The 14,799-nt window shown below is 52.8% G+C and overlaps 1 protein-coding gene across 5 annotated transcripts in view; it reads left to right on the forward strand.

Moving 5' to 3' along the window:
* Window positions 1-14,799, forward strand: part of SEPTIN9 (septin 9) — a 179,209-nt gene that overhangs the window by 53,448 nt on the left and 110,962 nt on the right. Inside the window, exon 1 of one of the 5 annotated variants that reach the window (XM_086355268.1) lies at window positions 7,162-7,216. The exons of the other annotated variants lie outside the window; for them this stretch is intronic. Within the exon in view, the coding sequence (XP_086211394.1) occupies window positions 7,177-7,216 (40 nt within the window). The 5' untranslated portion in view covers window positions 7,162-7,176. Of the gene's footprint in view, window positions 1-7,161; window positions 7,217-14,799 lie in introns of those variants that run through there. 5 annotated transcript variants of the gene reach the window in all.

Here is a 14,799-nt window from a genome sequence, read left to right on the forward strand (position 1 = left end):
CCACCAGGGAAGTCCCACATGTGTCTTATTTTTACTTATTTAGCAAATCTAGAGTAGTGGTTTTGTGCCAGGCCCTGTTTTAAGCCTGTAATAAATATTAATGATTTTTGTGCCGTGACAGCTCTTGGAAGGTAGGTAGTGTTGTCCCACTTTTAGATGGGGAAACAGAGGCATAGAAGGGTCAGGGACTTCCTCCTGTCTCCTTTACCCACAGCCTCACCCCGTTCATACACACGCACTCCCATGCTCTCCCCTTGTTGCTCTTTCTTCTCGGATGTGAAGCAGTGTCCCACCAGCCAGGGCCCCTGTCAGGGAGACCCTTTGGCCCCATCTTGCTTCAGGCACTGAGGGACCTCCTTGTAGCCTGGTCCCTCCAGTGTGGCCCCGCTCCCAGGAAGTGGATTTCTCCAGTGTCCCAGCCCAGCCTGGACCCTCCTTCCCAGCTGGAGGGGAGGGCCGAATGAGCCCCTCCTCCCTGGAGGTCACTGGTCAAGTTCAAACCCACCCTCACAAGCCCCTCCTGCCATCGTGGAGCCGGCCGCCTGGCCAGCGGGCTTGCTCAGGGATCCAGGCAGCTGTCCGGGGAGGAAAAGGCACTTGAGGTGTTAATTTCCCCTCTCTGGGCAAACTTCAGGAGAAGCAGCTGGAGGGGCCTGGCCTGCCTCCTGCTGCGACCTCCCCGTGCCTTCAGATGAGCCCGGATGGATCATCACTTGAGTATTTCCCACAGGGAGCAGAGCGCAGTGCAAGGCCTGCCGCCTGCTTGCCACACTTTCTTCAACGAGTCCTGGGACTCAGGCCAGTGCTGGGTGCCTGCGGCATCATCTTGCTGAGACAGGGTGCAGCAGGCACAGGTACCATGTTACGAGGAAACAGGCTCAGAGAGGTTGAGTAAGTTGTGCGGACTCCTCCAGCAGTTTAGCCGAGCCAAGAGTTCCTTTTAGGTCCGTGTGATACCCAAAGCCCAGTTCTTCCTAGGACATCAGGCCCAGGAAAGGATCAAGATGTTTCCCAGGAGCTGGGTTACCCGGATGCTCTAAGCTGCTGGGCCCTTGGTAGTTGCTCAATAAAAGTGCTGAACGAATGGGTCTGTGCTTGCCCGTTGACCCACATGACGGAGAGCTGATGGCTTTGGCCCAAACGCCTGTCTCTGTCCTCTGGTTCCATGTCCCCCTTTGGGTGTGTGACCTTGAAAACAGTCACTCTCTCCTTTCCGCCTTGGACAGCGTCTCTGAGTGGCGTCAGGGAAGCAGCTGGGGATTACCAGCACCCTGTTGCCGGCAGGCTCTGGGCCAGATTCCCGGGCCTGGGTGTGGGGGTGATTGTCAGCCACACGTGTGCGAAGAGCTTGTGCAAACGCACACCTCCCGCCTTCCCCCCAGCCCCGTAGATGGCTGCCAGGATTCCGCTCTGCGGCGCTGGCCACTGAGCGGTCTTGTCTTGTGTCCCGGCTGCTGTGCCTGTTCGTGTGTGTCGCACAGCTGTTTGTAGAGAGCCTGACAGTGGCTCCGGGGTCACGTGCCCATCCCATGCTCCTGCCTGGTGGGTGGAGACCTACATCCCACCCATGGTGGCCGCAGCATTGAAAAGACTTCACAGCAAGGGACGTGATGGGATCTGTGCAAAATCCATGGAGGCTTTAGAAGCACGTGTTGAGGTTTGGAGTTTCCATGCTCAGGAGAAAACCAGCATCTGAATCTTTGAATAATGCACGGTGTGGTCCTCGCTGCTTGCTGGGAGGGTCTTCCCAGACCCAGAGGTACTGCTGCCAACAAGGACTCCCATCCCCCAGGACTGGGTGCAGGCTGCCCGCCCAGCTTCGTTTGGGGGAAGCTATGCTGCCTCTTGTCACCCTGCTTATTTAACTTCTATGCAGAGTATATCATGCAAAATGCGGGCTGGATGAAGCACAAGCTGGAATTAAGATTGCCTAGAGATGGCACCCCACTCCAGTACTCTTGCCTGGAAAATCCGATGGATGGAGGAGCCCGGTAGGCTGCAGTCCATGGGGTCGCTCAGAGTCAGACAGGACTGAGCAACTTCACTTTCACTTTTTGCTTTCATTCATTGGCGAAGGAAATGGCAACCCACTCCAGTATTCTTGCCTGGAGAATCCCAGGGACAGGGGAGCCTGGTGGGCTGCTGTCTATGGGGTCGCACAGAGTCAGACACAACTGAAGCGACTTAGCAGCAGCAGAGAAATATTAATAACCTCAGATATGCAGATGACACCACCCCTGTGGCGGAAAGTGAAGAGGAACTGAAGAGCCTCTTGATAAAAGTGAAAGAGGAGAGTGAAAAAATTGGCTTAAAACTCAACATTCAAAAAACCAAGATCATGGCATCCCATCACTGCATGGCAAATAGATGGGGAAACAATGGAAACAGTGAGAAACTTTATTTTTTTGGGCTTCAAAATCACTGCAGGTGGTGACTGCAGCCATGAAATGAAAAGACGCTTGCTCCTTGGAAGAAAAGCTATGACCAACCTGGACAGCATGTTAAAAAGCAGAGACATTACTTTGCCAACAAAGGTCTAGTCAAAGCTGTGGTTTTTCCATTAGTCATGTATGGATGTGAGAGTTGGACTATGAAGAAATCTGAGCCCCGAAGAATTGATGATTTTGAATTGTGGTGTTGGAGAAGACTCTTGAGAGTCCCTTGGACTGCAAGAAGATCAAACCAGTCAGTCCTCAATGAAATCCGTCCTGAATATTCATTGGAAGGACTGATGTTGAAGCTGAAACTCCAATATTTTGGCCACCTGATATGAAGAACTGACTCACTGGAGAAGACCCTGATGCTGGGAAGGATTGAAGGCAGGAGGAGAAGGGGCTGACAGAGGATGAGATGGTTGGATGGCATCACCGACTCCGTGGACATGAGTTTGAGTAAACTCCGAGAGTTGGTGATGGACAGGGAAGCCTGGTGTGCTGCAGTCCATGGGGTCGCAAAGAGTCAGACACGACTGAGCAACTGAACTGAACTGATGCTGCCTCTGGCTCTGTTAACCCTCCGCTGCATGGATACTGTGAGCACCCTCCATGATCCGCCCCCTCCGCAGCTTCTCCCAAGCATCATTGCAGGGACCGCACCTGGCCTGGCCTCTAGTCCAGTCTCCCTGTCCTTTAGACCCTCTTGTGGAGACTCAAAGCCGAGTCCCCTGCTGCCCTGGAGGCTTTTAAGGTTCACGCCAGTGGATGCAGGGGTTGGACAGGTGGAGCCCACGTCCCAGCAGCGCCTCTGGTACCTGGCCACCTGGGCAGGCCCCCTGTCCTCCTCGCACCTCCACTCCTGTGCAGAAACGGGGGTATGGAGAGCTTGCATCCTGGGGGTTCATGAGGAATAAAGGAGGTGATTTATAATGAATCTATAATGAATGATTTATAATGAATTTATAATGAAAGGAGATAATGAATGTAGAAGAGAGTGGCTTTCTGGAAAGCGCCTCCTCTTGTCTTTCCTCCGGTTCTTACTCCTCCTCCATCTTTTTCTCCCCCTCCTCCCTGCACAACCTCCAGCCCTAGAGCTGATGCCCCCCCAGTGGTGCCCTCCACTCCTCTCCTCTCTTGGGTTCTCTAAGTGGGAACTCCAGCACAGGATGGGGCTCTGGCAGCCAGAGCTTGAGTGGGTCTGATGGCAGTGCTTGCTGGGGGAGGAGGCCAGCCTCGGGGGCCACATCCCCAGGGTCAGGACTGAATGCCGTGGGAGAGGAGGCTAGGACACCTTCACTCATGGCTTTATGCATTTAGGATGTTTGCAGGGCCAGAGCATAGCTGAAGAAGCTGCTGGCCAGATGTACACAAGGGTCAGTTGGGTGCCCAGACCAGGCTGCTGGGGGCATCTCTTCAGGCAGGCAGATGGGCATCAGGGGAGGAGCTGACAGGCCCTCAGAATCTGTCATATGCCCAGAAAGGGCAGGAGGGAGAGTGGGCGCCTGGGCTGGCCCACACTCGCTGTCGGATCCTCCAGGTCCTGGCACAAAGAGGGCGGGCAGGAGGAAGAAGCAAGGCAGCCTTTGACCTTTAGGGCACATGTGCTCAATAAGCACCTTCTTGCAATCTTATTTTTTAATTTAAAAAGTTGTGATTGTCCTGATTCTGTACACAATCACTGCCAAATATTCCAGTCTCACTTTCAAGAGCTCTCCGTGATTACCTAGTCCTTATACTCATCCAGGACAAGTTCTTACACTCCAGGGCACTGCAGGAGGAGTAGGGACCCAGTGTTCTAATCCTGGTTCTGTCAGTAACAGCCATGTGACCCTCAGCAAACCATTCTGCCTCTCTAGGTCTAGTATTTTTTTTTTTGGAAATGTATTTATTTATTTGTTTGGCTGCGCTGGGTCTTAGCTGCGGCACGCAGGATGTTTGACCTTCATTGCAGCATATGAGCTCTCTTAGTTGTGGCATAAAGGATCTAATTCTTGGACCAGGGGTTGAACCTGGGGTCCCTGCACTGGGAGCACAGAGTCTTACCCACTGGACCACCAGGGAAGTCCCTAGGTCCAGTTTTCATACCCGTAAAACAAAGGGATTAAACTGTATATTATAGATAATAAAAGCTACCATTTAGCAAGCTCTTATTTTATGCCAGACACTTTCCACTTACTAATCCTTACAATCTAGGTATTGTTCTTAACATAGTCACCGAGAGCTTGGAGAGGTGCAGTAACTTGCCCTCAATCTCAGCCTGGTGAATGACTGCCCTGGGTCTGCACCCACCGTCTGACCAGAGGCTCAGCAGCTCCTCATGTTCTGGGCATGTGCTTTGTTCCTGATGTTCCTGCCAGTTCCATTGTTTCTTTGCTGCTCTGTTCTGTCCAGCACACATCTGACTGTGTTTGTGACTTTCACAACCTATCCCAACACGTCACTCTCCAGAGCAGTCCCAGCCTATGCTGGGCGTGTATTTATTTGCTGCCTTCTCTGTTTTACGTTTGTTAGCATATATCCTCTATCAATAGGGTTGCAAAGAGTCAGACGTGATTGAGCGACTGAACTGAACGGATCCTCTATCAGGCACAGGTCTTTCTGTTCGAGTTTCAAACATCAAAACAAACAAAACAAACCTTGGGCGAACTCGTCTACTCATTTTGCTTTAACCACACCTATGGTATCAGACAGACTCTGCCAGGGGCTCAGTGCATAAAGCTGGAAACCCTGCCCTGCCCTCTCCTGCCCAGACTAGCAGGATGATGGGCACACGTGGTATCAGTCGGAGTGCCATCTGGCTGCATAACAAAGACTAACACAATAGAGGCTTAAGCAGGAGAGAAGTTCCTTTTTCTTCTGCTTCCTAGTCCAAGTATAAGCAGTCATGGTGGCCCCCGAGCAGCCAGGACTCAGTTCCTCCTTTGTGACTCTGCCATCTTCAATATGCAGCCTCCACCTCATGAAATAAGATGGCTGCTTCAGCTCCTGCCATCCATCATGTCCACATTCCAGCCATGGCGGGGAGGAAGGGGAAGAGTGTCCTAGAAGTTAGACATTTCAAATTCCCTCCTGATAAGCCAGACCCTAATTACATGACCACTCCTAGCAGCAGAGGTGGCTGGGAAATGTATTCTTTATCTGGGCAGACATATGCCCAACTGAAACCTTTGTTACCATAGAAGAAAGGGAGATCAGATATTGGGGGAGCAATTAGGGTCTGTGCCACACACACTGATAACTCTCTTGGTATGTACAGAATGGTAGTAAATTCTGTGGCAGGGATTACTCAGGGGAAAGGTGAGATTGGGAAAGAGTTCACCAAGGAGGTGACCTTTGCACTGAACTTCAGGGGCAAGAGAAATGTCTTAGGTCGAGAAAGGCAAATGACAAATCCGTGCAATAATCTCCCATCCTGAGGTTAGGGCAGACATCACTAGTCAATTATCACCACTATCTTTCTCCCTGATCTCTGAGGCAGCCTCAGAAATCTGCCCCACATCATGATGGTGGGCCATTGATTGGATTAGCCTGCTGATTGAACCCTATTTGGGTTTGCTGTTTTGCCCAGCAAAGAACTTCATAGACTTGCCACTCTCTGAAGATGAAAGAATCAGCTGTAGTGATCTGAGAGTTTCAGCCAGTGGTATGCACATCTTTTGCCAACTCTGTGTACAGTTAGGTCACGTTGGAAGGTTGAACTCAGCCATGGTGGGAGTACTGACATCACGGCAACTGATAAACATCATAAATCACTCTTTCCCTTGTCCACTGAGCACTTTGTTAAACATTTACCAGCATGCCCCTGTTTCAGCCTGGCCGTTCAGCCTTTCTTTTATGTATATATATATATATTTTTTTTTATTTATTTAATTAGCTGCATCTGGTCTTAGGTGTGTCATGTGGGATCTAGTTCCCCAACCAGGGATTGAACCCAGGCCCCCTGCATTGGGAGCGCACAGTCTTAGCCATTGGACCGCCAAGGAGGTCCTGTTCATCCTTTCTTAACAAAAATCTTGCTGAAAGTTTGAGGACTGATTTCTGTTTCTATGGGGAGTTCCGACAGAATAGAGCTCACCCTCCTTGGAAGATCTTGCTCTGTTTTGAACTGAATGTCAGCTCCTGCTGAGAACTAGAGGTGCAGTCATGAGTGAGGGGGATTTGGGAGACCCGCAGGATTAACGGTGGTTGTTGTTGTGTTGTGTTCTGGACAACTGAGGCTGGCAGACGGGGTGAGAGGGCGGAGCTAGGAAAGTGACATGGTTCTGCAGAAAGGGGATGTGTGTTGAGATTTGGACAACGCTGGACCTTTTCCTGGATAAACGTTCTAGATTATTCATTAGCAAGTGGTCAAACCTCTCAGCCTCTGGGTTGCATACCCTGCTGGCCCAGAAGGCCCCACGCACCATATGTAAGCTGTGTTAAATTCCTTCTCTCCGGTGGTGGGGGGATGGGCCTGTGGCCTGTCTAGATGTGTGAGCACTTGGTGATTCACTGACCTAGAATGTCCTCGTTCACCTCCTTGGAAGTGACGTCCCCCCAAAGCCTCGGTGTGTGTGCAGGTCTGTTCTCCATTGGTGTAGCAGCTGCAGCTAAAGGCAGGCTCCCTGCCCTGCCCTGCCCTTCGGACCACGAAGCTCCAGATGTATGCTCACTCGGCCAGAGATGGCGGGCTCATGTCTGTGGCCACGTGGATGAAAGAGCCGTGGAGATGCAGACTCCACGGGCCCTGTGACCAGGGTAGATGAGGCCCCATCTGGAATGTCCCCACCCTGTTCCCGAAGGTGAGAAATTTCTCTCTGCTGAAGCACAGCTGTGCTGAGAAGGTGGCCCATCTGGTTGGCAGGATTACTGGGGCGTGGGACGGGAGGAGTGACACTCATGACTTCCTTTCTCCTCAGACTTGGGGTGCCCCGTCCCACTTTCTAACCCTCCATGCTGATTCTCTGCTCCAAGAAGCCCACCTATGGATTCCCCGCTGCCTGGCGTCCCCCTCCAGTGAATGGTCTGGGTTAGAGGCTGCCCCGGCCACTGGGAAAACCCATGGGGGTGCCCAGAAGAGAGTTGCCCCACCCAGGGGCTCAGGGAGGCACCTGCAGAAGGATTGAGAGTGACCTAGGCCAAGGAGGGTGGGAAGGGCTTGCCGGGTGGAGGGAATAGAGCAGGACAGGCACAGAGCTGTGACACCCGGCTTGTGCAGGCGGCCAGGGAGCGGCCAGGCTTGAGCAGAGGGCGAGGAGAAGCACCGGGAGAGGGGAAGGAGTGGCTGGCAGCAGACCGAGGCCTGGTTGTCAGCCCTGCTGGGCTCCCACTGGATCTGGAGAGTGACCGGTCACATTTGCCTTTATTTATTCTTTATTATCTCTTTATTTGGCTGCCTTGAGTCTCAGCTGCGGTATGTAGACTCTCTAGTTGTGGAGCGCGGACCCAGTGCTTGTGGCACACGCATTTAGTTGCCACGTGGCAGGTGGGATCTTCGTTCCCAGACCAGAGATCGAACCCATGTCCCCTGCGTTGCACGGTGGGTTCTTAACCACTGGACCACCAGGGAAGTCCACATTTGCCTTTAGAAAGGATTCGGTTTGGGGGCAGCCAAGACCCCAGGCAGGGAAGCCAGCTTGGAGCTCCCCTCCCCAGAGCCTAGGGCTGAGTGGCTGAGAAAACCTGAGCATTTAGTATTAATGAAAAGCAAGCCAACAAACCCCCCAATCCTACTCCGAGATGGGAAGGCTGGTAATTGGTCCTTAGCAGCCTTGGGGCCAGTTTCCACGAAGAGTTCACCCTCTCGGCTCCCTGCCTATGAGGGTCTGCTGGAGGACTGTTGGTACCCAGATGGGTAAGGACATGGCTGCCCAGAGCCCCAGGAACCAGGGAGATACAGAGGGACCTACCCCTGCCTCGGGGGCCGGGGGTATAGACAGTCCCAGGGAAGCCGTGTGGGCCCTAGGCTGGTGGCCTCCAGCTGGATTGCCTCTGCCCTCTGTGTTGGTCTCTCCCCTCACACAGGCCCAACCGGAGCTGGCAACCCCCTGGCAAGGGCCCTGCCGGGCAGAGTCATCTGGGCGAATGACTCATGCTGGGGGGAGGGGAAGAGCGGGGGATGGGGTGAGTTAATAGCAAACACATTACGTCCCGAAGTCACTTCACACGGGGGACAAATGGTCCATTGAGGTTGATTTGGCTGCTGGCTGGCTCCAGCAGCACCCCGGGTGGGGAGATTTCATTATCCAGGAAAGCAGCACCAGATTGCTGGGAGGCCCCCCCACCCCCGTCCCTGCCCCACCAACACGCGGGCTCTTCCTGTCTCTCTTCCTCCCACGTGGGGCTTTCTGTTCCCAGGGCTGCGGCCCAGCATCGGGAGCCTGCATCTCAGGTACCCTCTCCTCCCGTGGGGGTCATGGAAGGCGAACGGGCACGTCCAGGGGCACACAACATCCTCTCACATTCATGGTGGACTGGGAACGGGGTGGAAAAAAAAAGATCCAGCCCAACAGGAAGCCCCGCTACACACATTTTGGCTGTGGTGAGGGCGGAAACCCCTAATCGCAGGCCCCCAGAAAGATCTGGTGGTGAAACTATAGTCCACATCTCTGCATCACCTTTCACGTTTGTATTCTGGATGAGGGTACAGTGGCTGTCTCTTCCATGGCAAAAGCTACCGTTAGGCAGGCTTTAATTCATCCCCTTTTCCCACCCCCACACCCCGTGCCATCTCTTTTATTTTTAAACTTTTATTTAATTATTTGTAAAATATTTATTTTGCTGCACCAGGTCTTAGTTTTGGCATGCGGGCTCTTTAGCTGCGGTATGCGAACTCTTGGTTGCGGCATGTGAGATCTTGTTCCCTGACCAGGGATTGAACCCCAGGGCCCCCTGCATGGGGAGCATGGAGTCTTAACCACTGGACCACCAGGGAAGTCCCCCCATCTCTTTAAAATAGCCCAAACTGGCTAAAGATAGAGTGAACACAATAAGCACAATAAGTACTGATCTCCCCATCACCGGAGGTATGCAAAGGTAGAGCAGATGAGATTATGAAGGAGCAGGCATTGAAGGAGATGCCAGTAGAATTTGTGGTTGCAGGGTAAGCCTTGAAGAACCTTCTGAGAGGGTGCAGAAGACAGGGGAGGGAGCTTGCTTCCCTGCCCTTCCCGTGCTGACTGGCCACCACTCCGGGCATTGGGCTGGGGTATTGTCAGGGCAGGTGGCCACTGTCCAAGGAGCCAGGCTGGCTGGCAGCTCCCCAGGGACAGTGTCGCCTTGATCACTGTGGTGACTTCAAAATAAGTGTGGCCGCAGAGGTCCTGTTGCCCCTTCTTCTCTGCTCGGATCCCGTTATTCTTGCTGTTCCTGCTGACGTGGAACTAGGGTGACTCAGCCTGTCCCCACACTGCAGCAGTGGTGAGCTGCTTCCAAGCCTCTGAGCCCTCAGCGCAGGGCGCCTGCTAGAGAAAAGTGGCAAGGAGGCCAGGACAACGATGGCCCCTGGGGACAGCCTGTCCCCTCCTGGGATGTGGCCTGGCCAAGTCTCCTGGCTGCCCTGGTGGGGGTGGGGAGTCTGCAGGCTGACACACTGACTGGCTGTTTCAAGGCTGGGTTGGTCCCAGGCCAGCCACTCCTCTGAGGCCCCTTGTGTCACTTTGCTGAGCTATCAGAAGGGCCCGAGGGAGTTTCCCATCAGCTGGGGGATGTGGGATGCTGTGTCCCCCACTTCATCTCTGTATCTCCAGCCTCAATTGGTGGCTAGGAAGCTGGGGACTCGAATCCATTCCAAAGCCTGATCCAGGGGACTTGGGGTAGGAGCAGAGGTTCGTGAGGCTGTGCAGAGAGGGAAGAATCAAGAATAAAATGTGAGTCCTCAAAAGAAGAGACTTCCTCCTCCCCCATCATATCTGGGTGATAGCTCACCACGCCAGCATCCCAGACAGCTGAATGTGCCCATCCAAAGCCCATTGGACGCGTGGATAAACAAATGACTCTCCAGAGCCACAGTCTGGGTTCAGCTGGTGGGGAGTCATCTTGCAGGGTCATGACTTCCCCCTGGTCCTTCTGCCCCCTGTGTTAGCAGCCGCCTCCCTCTGTCCTGGCTCCCAGTGTCCCACGGGGTTTAATATCACTGCAGGGAAATGTGCCATGAGTCTGAAAGATGGGAGGGGCGGGCCATGCTGCCGTCTCGGTCACATTTTCAGAGCCGGGAGGCAGGGGGAACCTCAGCTGATTCAGCCCTGAGTTGGGGGGGCTGTCAACTGGAGTTGGAGGGCTCTGGGCTCACAGAGGGATGGGGAGCCCTGTGTGCCTGGAGCCCAAAGGCCAGGAGCTTCCTTCGGTGGCTCGACAGCATGATTTAGAAGAGTAAGATTTTTGTTTAAAAAGTCCCCCTGCCTCCAAGATAAGGGCCAGGCTGCTGTGGTCAGAGTTTGCTCTAAGTGTTCCAAGCAAAGGAGGCCGGAGTGAGAACTGGGAAGTTTGGGGAACAGATTGATCATGTGCTAAGGGAACGGCATTCCCCTTTGAAGTGAAACCTTCTGGTTGCATTTAAGCCGCCAAGCAGATGGCGTAAGGGGGTTTTGGAGCCTACACACCGGTTAAATGTCAGCTATACCCTCAGACGGGCTTCACGGGAAGATTCAGAATCTGGCTGCCTGAGAGACTTTGTGGTCAGAAGCATGGCTGCTGCTGATGTCTCGGGGTGATAAAGGGCCACGGGGCCTGGGGGCCTGGCCCAGGGCAGATGGCATCCTGCCTGTCACCCTGAACGCGGGGGCTGGTCTGTATGGTGCTGGCAGGGACGCACAGAGTCTGGGCAGTGTCCCCAAGGGCCCTTCTGCCCCGCTAGGGCAGTTCCCTGTCAGGGACCCTGCCCCCCACAAAGGGAACTGAACACTGTCATTCCACAGGGTCTAACAGGGTCTCGGGGGAGTCTCAGGGGATCTCCGTTGCAAGCCTGGAGGCGAAGGAGCAACTGGCTCAAGGTGTCTCCTGGGGGACCCTGGGGTGGTCGCTCTGATGTTTGAAAGGAAATGACAGACAGGGAGTCAGCAGGGGAAGACCTGGGGGAGGCCGTCCAGGCGGAGAGGACAGCTAAGGCGGGTGTCCGGCAGCGGGAGGCAGAGGGGAGACGGAGGCGGGGTGGGGGGCCGGTGAGTGAATAGGTGAGGCTGCAGCGGTGGGTAGAGGCCAGGCCACCCGGGACCTCGGCAGCCTCGGCGAGGACTCTGCAGTCTGTCCACTCTAAGTATGGACCGGGCTGTGGGGGGTCACATCGTCTGACCTCACTTTGAAAGCCCCACCATGAGTTCTGGGGCAAAGGGAAGAGAGAGGCAGAGCAAGCAGCTCCGTCGGGAGGCTTTGCCGGAAGCTGGGGAGAGGGGACAGCTGTAGGACAAGAGCCAGCTGTTGAATTTTGAGACATTTTGTGAGCCGGTTGTTAAACACAGTCGTCATTAAAATTGTATGTTATAAAATATGGGATTTCCATTTCATACAACGTACGTTTTGGGAAATGTTCAGTTGCTAAGTTATGCCCAACTCTTTGCGACCCCATGGACTGCAGCACGCCAGGCTTCCCTGTCCTTCACTATCTCCTGGAGTTATCTCAAGCTCTTGTCCATTGAGTCAGTGATACTATTTAACCAACTCATCCATCCTCTGTATATAAATTATTATTTTAAATTAAATTCTGTGGAATTGTCATACAATCTGCTTCCCAGGTGGCGCAGAAGCCCTTCCCTTCTCCAGGGGATCTTCCTGACCCAGGGATGGAATCTGCCTGCTAATGCAGGGGACGCAAGAGGCGTGGATTTGATCCTTGCATTGGGAAGATCCCCTAGAGGAGGAAATGGTAACTCCCCAGTATTCTTGCCTGGAAAAATTCCGGGGACAGAGGAACCAGGTGGGGCTTCAGTCCATGGGGTCACAAAGAGCTGGACATAACTAAGCACACACACACACACACACACATGCACACACACACACATATCACACAATCCAGTCATTCCACTCCTAAATTTATACCCAAAAGAATTAAATGCAGAAACTCAAAGAAATGTTAGTACACCCATGTTTGTAGCAGTGTTATTCACAATAGCCAAAACGTGGATGTATCCAAGTGTCCTTCGGTTGATGAATGGATAAACAAAATTTGGTATATATGTGCAGTGGAATATGATTCAGCCTGTAAAAATAAGGAAATTGACACATGGTAAAACATGCACACCTTGAATAATGAATCTTGAAGACATTATGCTAAATGAAATAAGCCAGACACGGAAGGGCAAGTATTACAATTGCATTTTACCTGAGGTAGTCAAATTTGTAGAAGACAGCAAGAAGTGTGGTGGTTGCCAGAGCTTGGGATGAGGAAGGGGGGAAAGTGGGGAGTTATTGTGTAACGAGAATAGAGGATCGGTTTGGGATCGCAGACAGTTTTGGAAATGGATGGTTGTACAGCAGTGTGAATGTACTTAGTACCAGTGAGCTGTGCACTTACAGATGGTGAAAATGGTAAATTTTATATTATGTATATTCTACCACAATAAAAATGCATCGATCTATTAGAGAAAATTATAAAATTAAATCAGAGATGTATATGGTATGAATTAAATTACAGGTAATTATATTAAGAATGAAGATAATAAATACACATAAATATAAATTCTCCGCTTTCTAAGGATCTTATTACATTTAACTATCATCTTTGTTTTTGAATACTGGAATTCTCCAGGGAAGAATACTGGAGTGGGTAGCCATTCTCTTCTCTAGGGGATCTTCCTGACCCAGGGATCAAACCCAGGTCTCCTGCATTGCAGGCGGATTCTTTACCTTCTGAGCCACCAGGGAAGCCTTTGGCAGCCTCCAAATTGTCCAAGATGGGACTGTTTATAACACAGAAACAGGCAAATGCTATATATCGGGTACAGTTGTATTTGCTGGTTGTTAATCCTTAAACAACCTATCTATCTCTGGTGGAGGGAGAGGGCTGGAGGAGGGATGCTCGAGTAGAGCAGATACAAACTGATATTTCTGAGGTAGACACTTTTGATGGCTTGGATATGACAGGGGCAGGGGAGGGAAAGGGAGACTTTGAGGGTGATGCCCCGATGCCTGGCTTGAGCTGTTAGGTGAATGGTGGCGCTGTCTACTGAGATGATGGCCTGAAGGGGCTTGGGGACTGGGGAAGGCCCAGCAGCTGATGGACTGGAGGCTCAGGGAGGCCATATGGGGCTCCAGGTGCACACAGAGCTGAGACCATATGGCCCCTGCCCCAGAGGAGACAGACGGTCCACTTCATGGGGTCCAAAGGCCCGGTTTGCCGGGCACACAGCCACTGTCCTCCCGTCGGTCTCCACGCCCCCTCCAGAGCCAGGTGAGCCAGAGTGCTGTTTCCGCCCATCCATTTCTTCCTCCCTCTCTTCCCATGCTTCGCAAAGGCCACTCCACCTGGGCTGGCCCTGCGGGCTTTCCCTTCAGGCTTGCTCCTTCCATCTCCAGAAGGGCTTCACACTACACCTTTCTCACCAGCCCTGGCCTCCAGTTTCCTTGAGAAAACTTGCTGTCTGAGTGCCCCGTGCCCCCAGTTCCCTCCGGCTGCCACCTGCCGGCCAGCGTTCATTACCAGCTGTGGATTTTGTGGCTCCTGAGACGTCCTTGGGGAGAGGCAGCTTTGGCCTAAAGGGATGATTTGGATGGGATTTAAGATCCACAGGAGTGTCCTGGGGCTGCCGTAACAAAGAACCACAAATCAGGGAGCTTAAAACAACAAAAATTTATTCTCTCACAACTGGAGATGAGAAGTCTGGAATCAAGGTGTCAGCACAGCAAGCATTCTTTTTTTTAAAATATATATATTTACTTATTAGCTGCACTGGATGTTTGTTGCCGCACACTGGCTCTCTCTAGCTGCAGTGAGTGAGGACTACTCTCCGGTTGCCGTGCGCAGGCTTCTCATCGCAGGGGCTTCTAGGCACAGGCTCTGGGGCCTGTGGGCTTCGGTAGCTGCAGCTCTCAGCTCTAGGGTGAGGGCTCAGTAGTTACGGGGCAGGGGCTTAGCTGGCCCGTGTTAGGTGGGATCTTCCCGGACCAGGAATTGAACTGGTGTCCCCTGCATTGGCAGGCAGATTCGTAGCTGCTGGACCAGCAAGGAGGCCCCGGAGCAAGCTCTCTCTGAAGGCTCTGGGGAAGTCTTACCTTGGGGCTTCCAGCTTCCAGGGTCCCAAGTGTTACTTGCTTTGTGGCTGCATCGCTCCCATCCCTGCCTCTGACTTCATGTGGGCCTTTTCTCTGGGCCTCCGCATCTTCGTTTTGGACGCTGGCTGTTGCGTTCAGGGCCCACTCTAACCCAGGGTGATTTTATCTCAAGGCCCTTGTG

The sequence above is a fragment of the Bos grunniens genome, chromosome 19, assembly GCF_055505025.1.
Source record: "Bos grunniens cultivar Pamir isolate PY7600 chromosome 19, Bosgru_T2T1.0, whole genome shotgun sequence".
NCBI lineage: Eukaryota > Metazoa > Chordata > Mammalia > Artiodactyla > Bovidae > Bos > Bos grunniens.